The 13,615-nt window shown below is 38.4% G+C and overlaps 1 protein-coding gene across 4 annotated transcripts in view; it reads right to left on the reverse strand.

Moving 5' to 3' along the window:
• The window catches only part of sh3pxd2b (SH3 and PX domains 2B), a 56,041-nt gene that overhangs the window by 12,370 nt on the left and 30,056 nt on the right, over positions 1-13,615 (reverse strand). For all 4 annotated transcript variants that reach the window (XM_059351469.1, XM_059351470.1, XM_059351471.1 and 1 more), the window contains exon 5: positions 7,286-7,377. In XM_059351469.1, the coding sequence (XP_059207452.1) occupies positions 7,286-7,377 (92 nt within the window). The remainder of the gene's footprint in view (positions 1-7,285; positions 7,378-13,615) is intronic.

Consider the following 13,615-nt stretch of genomic DNA (forward strand, 5'->3'; position numbering starts at 1 on the left):
TACATCAGGTCCTTAAACTTACGTACTTAAGTAAAAGTATGAGCACCACTTGAATTACTCCACTACAAGTGAAAGTAAAAGTACAAAAGTATCAGCATCAAAATTAATTTAAAGTATCAACAGTAAAAGTGCTTGTTATGCAGAATGGCCCCATTGTTTTACATATTCCAAATATATTGCTAGATTGTTATTATGCATTTATGTAAGCAGAGTTTGTATTTTCTTAGGTGGGGCTCTTTTTTAACAACTTCATATACTGTTCTGATGTTTAATAAAAAAATCTGTCTAATGTCTAATCACTTTAAATTCATCATGTTTCTTATGTTAAATCTTGACCTGTAAAGTAAATAATGCCTCAAAATGTAGTGGAGTAGAAGTAGAAAGTTACATAAAATGTAAATACAAAATTTTACTTCAGTACCGTACTTGAGTAAATGTACTAGTTACTTTCTACTACCATCCATAATTAGCAGGGATAAGCCTTGCATGCGAGATGTTTTTTGATGTTGTATTTATGCATTTACTTCATTAAACTTTCATTAAACTTCTATTATTACCAGTAGCATCTCTTTTACTATTGATGTGTGACTCAGCTGATATATACAGTATATTCATATAACATTACCGTCACACTCCCATGTATATGTGATAACACATAGTCAGAATGGGATAAGTAGTTCGTTAAGTTTACAGTGCAAATGTTACTTTTCTTGTAGAATGTTGAATGACATTGTTAAATGACATCATAGGGCTGATATTGCTCAGAGCAGCATCTTGTCATTCTGAGCTGTTTGCTTCTTCTGGACGACTTGTGTGGTGACACCATTTCTAAATTACCTCACAACTTTTTCTAAGTAATCTTCTTAAACAAAAGAGGAAAAGTTATCATATCGGACATTTACATCAGTTCCAATATGCCTGTGATGGACCAATATTGACCTACATATCAGTCAAGCTCTAGTTTGATTGAATCTGGATGGAAAACTGGCACCAATTCTGCTTTTTAAACAAACTTTTAATACATTTAATTTGATCAGAATTTCAATCGTTTCATTTAAACATTTTTAAATGTGTCACTGTCACTATTCCAGCAAAAAAAGCAATAATTGCCAACATTATTGTTCCCTGTTAGGTCTATTAATATGCGACAGACCCATGAGCCTCTCCCTCTGATGCAGGCTGATGTGAATAAAGAGCCTCCAGATAGCTGATCTATGTTAAATTCAATAATCTCCTGCGTCTGGTTTAGACATTAGCCAGATAAATAGACCATCACTCTGCAGCAGCAGACAGGAGCTGATTCAGTGTCCAGATGCTTAAAAAAGTCAATGGTGGCTAATGCTTAGCATTTCCCTCTCACTTTATCTCTCTCTTTGTTATCTAAATATTACTCTCTTGCTTAATGGCCTTCCATCGCCTTCCTTTTTCCATCTCACATCTTCCACGTCTACTTAACCCACTCCTTCATCTCCCTTGATCATTTTTCTTGGCAAGTGCTTCTTTTCCCTGCATCAACACCACTGCTCTCAGCCACATAAAGCATTGTTCGATCGGCAGAGCTGTTAATTGCAGAGGCTTAAGTCTCAATAAATCTATACCCATAAGCGAGCCCATTAATGTACTATAAAAAGAAATTCCCAGTAGGGCCAGGAAAAGCAGTACCAGTGATGTGGATTATTATAGAGCAGGAAAGCATGCTGTTTGCTTGTTTGGGACTGAGGTGAAACCAGGGTCATGGACATAGCCACTGACCTGGATCCTTGGCCTAATATGATTATTTTACTCTAACCAGTTTAGAGCATCAAATCAAATCTCTCTCACTCATTCATTTTCGTGTTAGTCTGAGGCTGGCTACAAAAAAGACAGCAACAACAAGGGGATCGGGGCCATCTTTAAATCCAACTTTCATGGGAACATTCTCTTCAGGAAACCATGGTGAAGTCAGATAGCGGTCACATGATATATGAGAACAAATTATAATGACAGGGGAATCGTGAGAACCCACGTTACAGGTTTGATGTAAAGCGGTGATGTGATGTATTTCAAAGCTTCTGCTAAAGGAGATTATATATGGATATAATCATGCTTCAGAGTCTTGGAGATCTAATTCAGAATAAGCATATATTTACAAAAATCCATGAAGTTGATGGAGTAAATATATAGTAGTAGTATATGTTAAAAAATAAAAATAAAAAAGGGATTACCAATAGGGCACCACAGGAATGAGTTCTTCAACCAGAAAGTAAGTTAGCATGTTAGCGCCCTGGGGGCTAACCTCTCTAACTCATTGAGGATTGTGAATGGGTTTTTGGTGAAATAAGGTATGTGGTTAACACAAGCTAAAGAGATGTTCGATAGATAGATATACTTTATTTATCCTAAGCTGGGAAATTACAGTCAAGCTGGGAAATTACAGTAAAATGGGAAATTACAGAATTCATGTTTTGTTGTACAACATAAGATACATTAATACATACTCCAACTTGACTTTTGGAGTTTTTACGTGTCCTTAAAAGGGTGGTTGCTAACAACTAAGTCACGTTTTTCACTGCTCTTGCAAACTCTTAGATAGTAAATAATGTTAATAAACAATTTAATAGGCTACGGTTTTGCTAGCTTGTCTTTACTGCTGGTTAGCTTGTCTGAAGCTACGCTACATTACATTACATTACATTACATGTCATTTAGCAGATGCTTTTGTCCAATGCGACTTACAATAAGTGCTATACCATAACGTTGGCTTTTTACTTCTGTTGCCTGCATTAACTCTTCAAACAAAACAAAAGCGGTGTTCACTTGTGAAGATTATCCTGCTGAACAAACTACATAAGCATCAGAAACGTGTTTGCCACAGAGCTTATTTTATGCAATGAGCCAAAATCCAATGCAAAAATCCCATAGGCGAATTCTCAATAGACCCCGTTGTCATTTTTCTCTCTCTATTATCACATATTTTTGTTTTACACAGCATCCCAACTCTTTTGGAGTCATCGTTGTATATGGATGTTGATACATTCTGTCACCATAATACCTGGAATTCTTTGACCGAAACATCTCTTCTGTTCCTCTCACCTCTTCCTCTATCCCCCACCTCCTTGCTTCACCTCCACCCGTCCTTTCATTATCCCCTGTCCTTGTTGTATATGACCTCCTCTTCATTCTTTCCATCCAGCTCTTATTCCATCTTGATCCACCATCTAATTCCATTTTATTCCCATATGACGCCTCCTACTTTCCCCTCTCCTTTCCTTGCCCCATCATAGTTACACTTCCTCTTTTCTATAACTTCCTTCCCTTCACACACACATCTTATCTGGTTCTCTGCTTCCTCTTTACATTTAAGTACTTCTTTCCCTCTCCTCTTACTTTGCAGCTCTTAAGGAGAAAGTCTGAGATGTCCCTCTCAGTGGAGTAGATTTATATGCCAAGATAAATCTTCTCCCTCCGTGGCTGCTGTGTCTGTACACCAGCCCTGCTGTCAGTCAGCCAAACAACAGGCTGAAAGCAGTAATCCAATTTCAATAAAGACAAACCAAGGTCTTTCCTATATTCACCCGCCTCCAGCAAACGCTCCCCCTCTCTCCTGCCTCTGTCGACACATGCTTGGGGGTTTTGTATGAGGAGAAAAGGAGGTAAGTGTCCTTGCCAACCTCCTCTGATCTTAATCTGGTAGACAGTTACTAGAGAGTGAAAAGTTTACCTCATAAAATTCCACTCAATTGTTAGCTCCTCCTGGCTGTGCACTGACTGGATCATATTGTTTTACCAGTGGTGGAAGAAAGAATTCTGCTCCTTTACTTTAGGAAAAGTAACACAAATTAAAGTGTCATTTCTAAATTCCTTTACAAATAAAAAGGGCTGCATTTGAAACATTTCTTCAGTACAAATACAAGACAAAATAGTTGTTGTTATTATATATATATATATATATATATATATGAAGATTTTTTTTATTAGACCACCATTTTTCTTCAATTTCTTGTTCATTTTAATGCCTGGTACAAGGTACATTTGTTTGGACAAATATAATGATAACAACAAAAATATCTCATATGAGTTTAATTTAAGAGCTGATATCTAGACATGTCCCATGGTTTTCTTGATAATAACCAAAATCATGGGAAAATGGCTAGATATCAGCTCTTAAATTAAAATCTTATGAGCTATTTTTGTTGTTATATTTGTCCAAACAAATGTACCTTTTTGTTTAGGCGTTAAAATGAACAAGAAATGAAAGAAAACAAGGGTGGTCTAATACTTTGAGTACCTTTTAAAGCTCTATAAAAATAAAATGTATTATTATGAATTAACTGCTGGTTGAGGTAAGCAATGTGTACTCTTTATTTATTTTTATTTTTTTGTAATTTATTATAATTTCAATATAGATATATTATCATCATTATTATTATTGTTATTATTATTTATTTATATTTTTTAAACATTCATTTCGATAAAGGGGGTAAAAGCACAAGGTAGCATGAAGTTAAAGTACTATATTAAAGTTTAAAAAAACCCATCATGAATATTAAACATTATATTATCATTTAGAGAGCATTTAATCTGGTCGTATTTCTACAATTAAACTAATAAAATTAGTTATTGAAATCTTTCTCAAAAATACTCAGTGAAGAAAGACATTTCATATTAATCACACACATTTTTATGTAAGTGTTGCACCGGGTTTTGCTTGTCGGACTAGTAAAAATGTTTGTACAAGAGAAGCATCTCTGCTGAGTAACATATCATCTGAACAGTAAGTGTGATGGAATCATCACAGAGCTGAGCAATACAGCTAACTCACTAAACCACCTGAGTGCAACAGACAGCTCACTTCAAAGTGACATTAAATCCATTCACATTATAGATGACAGTATGGCACGATGCTGCAAGCACCCATCTCATATGCAATCCCCATAACAACAATGCGTCCTGTTAATTGTCCTTGAGCAAGAACCCCCAGCTGCTCAGTGTAAGTCACTCCTGACAGACTGAGGCTGAATACCAACAATATGAATGGAAATATACTGCTGCTAACTACAAGATTTAAGATTTTAATTATTGCATTACATAATGTGAATTGCTTAAGATAAGAAAAGAAGAGAGTTCGAAACTTCTCATTGAAGTATAAAAAAACTGGCAGACAGAAGACATGCCAACATAGTTACACACTTTTATACCAAAATCTCCACAGAGATATTTGGCTGCACCTGTTATCATTCTGCTATAGGTGACGTAATGCTTGAGTTTGATGTATTTCTTTAAACAAATCTCAACAGACTTGAGCAGTATAAGGCCCAAGATGCAGTGACACACTGCAAAAAAGTTATGTGAACTCAAAATTTCAAGGCGACAAACTTTGATAAAATTTCAAGTTGGACAATTAAACTAAATATTTTAAGTTTTGTTTTTGAGTTTGCTCAACTCTGTCAGCTAATGTTGCGACCACAATTTTGAGTTAGCATTGATACGCTAATGGCTTCTCTTGTAGCTGTAACAAGCAGCGCCGCTAGCGTCAGTTAGCCGCTAGCTTTCGCTAATGACCGAATTTCAACGCTTTCCAGCATTTCACTACAAACAAATAAGAGTTAGCAGAACTATAGTCCCTTGTTGTGAACCCCAACTTAAAGATATAAGTAACTCACCAACTTGTTTTTGAGCAGACAACTGGCTTCCTTTGTTGTACTAACTTACATTATTGCCCTAAATGTCAATAATTTATATTTCCAAGTTTTACCAACTTAAATCACTGTTTTAAGCCAAAAAATACAAGTTGGCTTTTTTTGCAGTGCAGTGCCACTGCAACATATCAGAGACTGCTGAAGGGGAGGAGAATGCCACGTGAAATATGCTGCCAATGGCTTATACCTACAATCTACATCCAGTGAGTCAGCTACTACCAATATGAACCAGAAAGAAAGCAACTGAAACTGCTATAAACAAAAGAATTTCTCCACATGGTTGCTTTTGAGCCAAACTGTAAAAATAAAAAGGAAACCAGAAGTTGAGCAACATTTTGTAATCCCACTAGCTCAGCAGTTTTATGTAGTTTAAATATCAAGGTCATAATAAGGACAATTGGTATATGAAAGAGACACATGTCTGCACTAGGAAGGTGCAAGAATGCAGCTGTTTGGATCAAGCAGTGCCTGAGAAAGTGTCATGAGTTTGAGTATTTAATGTATCTGACAAATTATTAAATCTGTGTAAATATAAAAATTACTAAAGTTCCTCGATTTTGGAATGTGGTGTTGGTGGACACTATTGTCCCAGAATTCAGAATTCAAACTAGAAAAGTCTAGTCTTGCAGAGGCTCTCATTGATCCAAACTCCACTCAGAAAACAAGCATTTTAAAAGTAGCTTGCTTTTCCTCTTGTAGACAGACCTGACAAAGCATGAATTCAGACTTTTTACACATCAGCAACATGATGCAATTAAGTCACAGCCAATTCGGTTTATTTTGGATACATACTGCTGTATTAGCAACAGTCAGCATAGCCCTTATCGCCCTAAACTCTGCACAGAACAACAATTTAAAAAGTAGTTTGCTTATTGTCTTGCAGAAGACCAGAAAAAGCATGAATTCAGACTTTTTACATATCAATTGAACAAAAATAAATTAAGCAATTCTGCGAGTAGTAGTAGTAGAACAAAATAAGGAATTGCATTCATTTATCCTATATTAAGTGTATATAAGAGGAATATAAGGTACTACAGGATAAATTAATGTTGTATGATTGTAACATGCCCATTTCCTCAAATAATTAGTGCAGTGTAGTAGTATTGTGTTAAGTTTGTGGTAAGAGATTGGAACACAGTGATAGTCTCTCACTTTAATGAGCCTTCAGTGAATACGTGCTAGCTTATAGCTGACCCGACATGCACTCCCGGCATATATCACAGGACTTATCAACTCAATTTCCTGCCGACTGAAGCAACTTCCCAACGCCCGGTATTTACAAGAGACAACAGAGCAGGTTGGAGCCTCGGCTGTCTGGAGCCTGGTGGCTGAACGGAGCTGCAGCGACATGCTTAAACGCTAACTCAGCATTTAAACAGGACCCATTAAGTGTGTTTCTGCTTGGAAATCTAACAGGAAGTGGTGCAACAGTATGAAATCATATCCATTAGAGGGTGTAATGAATGCTCATTACTGGCAGGGTGGGGGTCAATGTTGACATGACATGACATGACATCAGTCAGAGGAACAATGGTGGATGTTTTCCTTTGTATAAGAACCTGAGGGTTTCTAAAAGGTGAAAAGATGCATCTGTGTGCGGTACTTACTCCTTGGGTGGGTTGAGGTCTTCAGGTCTTGTCTCGAAAAACACTCTGACCTCCTCGCACTGGGAGATGTAGACTGGCAGCTGAATGAGGGCCTGCAGACACAAAAGACAGCCGGAAACTTTAGTAATCACATAAACTGTCGAGTGCAATCACTTCAGTGAGTACAGAAGTCAACCAGAGGTTAAATATAGTGATCACTGGGTCTCTGGCCTCTTTCAAGTCACAGAGCAAGCAATTAGAACGATTTAAGGGCATCTTCAGACTACTGCTGTGGAGGGATAAATGTTACAGTGCACAAAGGGCATGGAGACACTTGTTTCAATTCTTTGCTCATTTGTCAAAGGTTTTTCAAACATATATAAAAGTCTCCAATTCACCTACCTGTGCATAATCTTTCCTAACAGAAATGGAAGTTATACAGTTAACAATCGTCTTTCCTTAACTTCACAGGGAGGGTATGTTTTTGGTCACATATGTTTTCTGTTGGCTAAACTGTGGTGTAGTGGGTTTAACTGGTGACTCTTAATTGCCTGTAGGTGTAAATGAGAGCGTGAATGGTTGTCTGTCTCTATGTGTCTGCCCTGTGATAGTCTGGTGACCTGTCCAGGGTGTAGCCCGCCTCTCACCTAATGTCAGGTGGGATTGTATTGGGTTTATTTACTATCTTTATTCAAGAGCAGGATTTTCGGTTTGAACACAGAATTTTACTTGATTTCAGATTGTTTTGCTTCTCTCTCTCAAACCTCTTCTATTGCACTCAAAATATCACTGCTCACCCTTTCTCTCCTTTAGCTCAAAACTGTGCGTTTGCACTCAAAACTTGATGCTCATACACATTTCCTCATTCAAAGCATTTGAGTGCACACTCAAAACTTGCTCAAACTTGAAACTTGAGCGAGACAACACTATCAAAACTCCTAGCCAATAGGATGCTTGGTATGGTTCTGACCAATCACAGTGGAGCTGTCATCTTGGGGGCGTGTTCACTTCAATTCACAGAGCGTCCCATGCGGGCGGTTACTCGCGCTTTCACCTGGTTCATTAAATTGTGCAACATAGGGCTTTCTTGAGTTTTTCCCCCTTTCATTTACTACCTTTGGGATAAAATAACAGTCGATACAAACACCCGTTCCCCGTATTCGTGGAATAATGTGTGTATATATAGCAGCAGTACGTACAGTGCATAGTCGCCCTCTGTCAGCACACCAGACCCAAAAACAACTTCATTAGTGGGAGTACGAGATTTCAAATTTTAGTATTTATTTATTTATTTATTTTGGAAATTCAACATTATAGCTGGACGATATGTCCAAAATCTTATATTCAGATAGAGATAATATCATATCTTGACAATAATGATATGAATCAAAATACAGCATGTTTCTGGAAAGTCTATAATCAATATGAAATTAACACACACAAGCTTATTAGCTTATAGTCCATGCCCCATACATTCTACGTCCCACATGCCAGGATCAGAACAAAAAGAGTCGTAACAGACATAAATATTGACGTAACACAGTTCACTGTGATAGAAACATTACAGAAAGGCGTTTTATTACAGGTTTGATAATGAATATCATATCAACCAGGCCAACTCCACATCAGCATAGGCCTCGCCCAAGTCTACCTCAACAAAATGTTCCACTATTTAAATCTTATCTTATCTTCTCCACATTTGATACATGAGATATTAAGCTGACCTCAAGTTCTTTTAAATATGCTAATCTGTAGCTGATTGCCACATAGGGTGAAGCCTACTTCTTGGAATAATGAAGATACTGTTGCTGATTGCACTTTTAGATGACATTATCTCAGTGCAGCCTGGGCAGATGTATGCTAACTCTAGCTTCATTATTTCTAATTTCTAATATTTATTGTGCCTCTCACCGCAATGTCAGCTGTAACTAATTAGCAACCCTAATTAGGATAAGCTGTTCGGGGAAATGAATGAATGAATGAATGAATAAATGGATACATATTGTTATTGTCCCTGCTGGTTTTTAATTTCTAAGTAACACAACAGTTCATTAACAAAAACAGACGTCTCTGTTTCATTTATTCTCCTTAATCAGGTTTTTTCTTTTGTGCAAGTCAGGAAATATAAGTTGAATTAGTTTTGGGTGGTTTTGATAACATATCTCTCTTTGTCTTTTTTAAATATATATTCATAAGTCATGTATTGTACACTAAAAGCATTATTAAATACTAACTGGTGTTGGTTTATTAATTTTCTATTCTTCTAGAATAAAAAGCCCACAAATAAGTAAAACTAGAGGTTTCTGTTGTCTCTTTGCAGTGTCTTAATTCACTCCGACTGGTCCTCCTCTGCTCCTCAGTTCATTGATCCGTCTCGCTCACCTTCCTCCCTCCTCTCAGGCCTGTGTAGGATCACTAGCAGCACAGAGATGAGCCCTGACAACAAGGCTGGAGATGAAAGACAAACAGCCACTTTCAGTTCTCTCTCTACTGCCGTGATCTCTCTCTAGCACGCACGTCTGGTCATGTTATCGCACAGTCTTTGTTTTTCGCTCTTTTTTTGTTCGAGTCTGTGTTTATCTGCTTCTCCTGCTCTCTTTCAACCAAACCACTAAAGGGCAGCAGTGAAAGAGATAATCACCTCAACAGCTCAATGCCCCAAACCAAAAGACAGAATAACTGCAGCCAACGAGCCCGTGGTGACTATCTCTCTTACAGCTAAGGAAGCTAGGCCACTCCTTCTCCTTTGCTGGCAGGCAAAGCTCAATGCTATCCATCAAGCTTCCTCTGCTGGCCTATACCTCTGAGTTTAATACTCCTAAGTGTTTCAGTTTGTCCTTTAAGGGAGCACAGTCTCTGTCTACCACACACTCTGATATAACATCAGGGCTGACAGATATGGAATGCAAGCCAAAGACTCAACCAAGGTGCCCTTGTCCCCTGTGCCACATGTGTCTTGTCATACTTAGGACCACAAGTCCATGCCAACAGCTTGTGTTGAGGGAGCGGAGTGGGACTACTGCCATGGACAAAGCGTGTGTTTTCCATTAGCCACAAAGTGATACAGAGTGTGTTCATGTTTGATATATGGTGCATAGAATACTACTGGATTATTATACAGCAGCACAGCCTAAAAATCTCCCTTTTTACAGTATATATACTCATTTCTTGGGGCTCTGAAGCTGATTTAAGAGTTCTACTGGTAACTCCAGAGGACCCAACCCAGCCTCTAGTCCTGCAGCCAAGGAGGCTGCGCTTTGCCTGAGGTCAGAGTGCATCCTGAACCGGCCATACTCTCCTTGGATTTATTCCTCTCCACGTGTCAGCCTGTGGCCCGTCCACTCATTACAATTCTCCCCAGGGAGGAGACGGGAGGGAGGCTCTGGGTACATTACAGCAAATGGACTTTATGGGTGTTCTTTACAGCAGGCAGCATTAAGGTAATTGTGTGTGTGTGTGTGTGTGTGTGTGTGTGTGTGTGTGTGTGTGTGTGTGTGTGGTGCACATGTGTGTTTTCTCAAAGGAAAACAGGTAATGGAAATGAGAGATCTACTTGTGGACTCCAATAAGTTACAGTACATTGTAACTGGATCTGTGCACAATAACTTGTGTCAATTATCTTGAAAAGTAAAAAGGGCTGTTTATGGAAGTATATCTTTCAAAAACATTCAGTTTGGAGTATTTGGGGGACATTTTAAGTAGGGCTGTGCGTGCAGCAAGGCCAGTCTAGTACCAGCACTATGATGCCGTGGGCACTAATAAAGACCCTATACTATCACAGATGCTGGCTTTTGTGCTGCTAACAATCTCTATGGTCCTTTTCTCTTTAGCCTGGAGGACACGACATCCATGATGTCCAAAACAAGTTTGAAATGTGGACTCATCGGACCACAACGCACGTTTGCACTTTGAGTCAATGAGCCATCTCAGATGAGCTCTGGCCCTGAGAAGTTGGCAGCGTTTCTAGATGTTGTTGATATATGGCTTTCACTTTGCACGCTAACTTTTACATTTAGAGGTTGGTAGAAATTGCTCTATGACTTAAAACACTTCTTGATGTGATGCATTTCATCAAGCTGTGTGATCTTTCCAGTCATACGAGCTCAGCAGTCCTACTCTTGCTTTATGCAAACAATCCTTGTTTTTTTTCTTTCCTTCTTTCTTTTCTCCAACTGTGTTTCCTGACTTGAATAAAAACACAAGATTTTACAACCAGGGAAATTCCATATGAGTCAGGGTAAAGCCTCAGCTGTACAACAGAAGGGCTGACTCAGCTCTTCCCAAGGAAAAACATGAAGTTTCACCTTGTCAACCTATGCAGGGGTGGATGAAAGTGCCATTTTAGTGCTTACAGTCAAGTTCAGATTTGTTTGAGTATTTACTGCAATACCCAAAATTCACTATCAACATTGCATCCTAAGATCAGACCTGCTATGATGCTGTGATAGAGCTGAACAATGGTTTAAATCATTATCACCTGTGTGACGGACACAGTTATGATTAAGCATTTGACTCACTGGTTGGCAAGATTTTACTTTAATTTAAAAGCAGTGTGAAATGATTCTATTAATTTCCTCTACACATAATGCTCTTACATACTCTGAGCTATTATGTATTAAAATATTGCTGTAGCAAAGTGCATACAATACAAAAAAATGCACAAATAAGAAATCCAGTACACTGTTGGTTATTTTGTCATCACATTATTGGTGGCGAGACGTAAAAACTAATCAACTATCTCAAAGGGAGATATACTGGATCTCATTACAATAACATCTGCTGGACTGATGATTTCAGTTTTAAATCCTTTCTCTGAAAAAGTTTGAAAATATATATCACAGAACCTGTAACCTCAGTTTTATCAGTTAAACAGTAAATTTGCCATTTCACCTCTTTCCTAGTCACTGTCACATTGTTAAAAAAAAATGCATATAGGACTTCAGGAAGTCACCTACAATGTGACCCTCTAAGCCACTCACCTGCTGATTATTGTAAACAAATGACTTTCATTTTCTTCCATGCTCTGATTAAGGCACCCTATCTTTCCGCTCTCACATCATTAACATCACCCGGTCGGCTTATTTCCACCTCCGCAGCATCAACCGTTTCTGCCCTTCCCTCAACCCCCACACCATTTCCGTGCTTGTCCGTAGTTTTGTCACTTCCTGCATTGACTGCTGCAACTCTCTTCTCTTTGGTCTCGCTCACAAGCTCCTCCATAAACTTCAAATGGTGCAAAACTCTGCTGCTCGCATCATCACCAAAACCGCCTCATTCCACCACATCCACCTCGTCCTCCAGCAACTCCACTGGCTTACAGTCAATTCTCGTATCATCTACAATATCCACCTCTGAACCTGGTCTCACAGGAATCCGTGAAATAGCCACGGATTCGCTTAACTCAAAATCTGTGGAATAGCCACGGAATCACTCAAATTTCTGTGAAACTGACACGGATTTCGCTACAATGCAAGTTAATGACAGTCATATCCCGTGGCTATTGCATGAATATTTTTTCCTATTGGTTTGTGTCCAAGTCACGTGACTTTCAAGGTTCCGGCGGTCAGAACAAAAAACATGGCGGACAGTTCTCTCATTTTTAGAGAAAACATTTATATTTTGACTTAATTTCTGCACAAAAATGGATTTCGATTACATTTCTATAGCGAGAAATATATGTTTTATTTTCTATATCTTTACTCAGTGAATGTACATAATCACTTTGTATGTTGGAATAGCCACGGGATATGACTGTCATTAACTTGCATTGCAGCAAAATCCGTGTCAGTTTCACGGAAATTTGAGTGATTCTGTGGATATTCCACAGATTTTGAGTTAAGCGAATCCGTGGCTATTTCACGGATTTATGTGAGACCATGTTGCCACCTCTACACCTTCAAGGGCATCCACAACCTCACCCCTCCTTATCTGTCCCATCTCCTCCACATTGCCACCTCCTCCCGCTCCCTCCGATCTTCCTCCGCCATCCACCTCTCTCAATGCTCTGCTCCCCATAATGGTGAGGAACCCTGGAGCTTACTCCCACCGGACAACCGAAACACTGACTCTCATTTTCTCTCTCCCATTGTTCAAATCCAGAATCAAAACTCATCTGTTCCAATTAGCTTACTCCGTTTGATTGCAATACACTTCTTTTTTTCTTTGTTTTATTATTTTCTGAAACCGCAACACTCTCTTTGTTTTGTTTTATTTCTTGTGTCTTGTTTTCATTCCCTGTATTGTCTTGTTTAGACTATTGTACAGTGTCCTCGAGTGTTAGAAAGGTGCTTATAAATTCAATGTATTATTATAATTATTACTAGGCTAAATTGTTAGCGTGTTAAAAATAAT

This window comes from Centropristis striata, chromosome 15, assembly GCF_030273125.1.
Source record: "Centropristis striata isolate RG_2023a ecotype Rhode Island chromosome 15, C.striata_1.0, whole genome shotgun sequence".
Lineage (NCBI taxonomy): Eukaryota > Metazoa > Chordata > Actinopteri > Perciformes > Serranidae > Centropristis > Centropristis striata.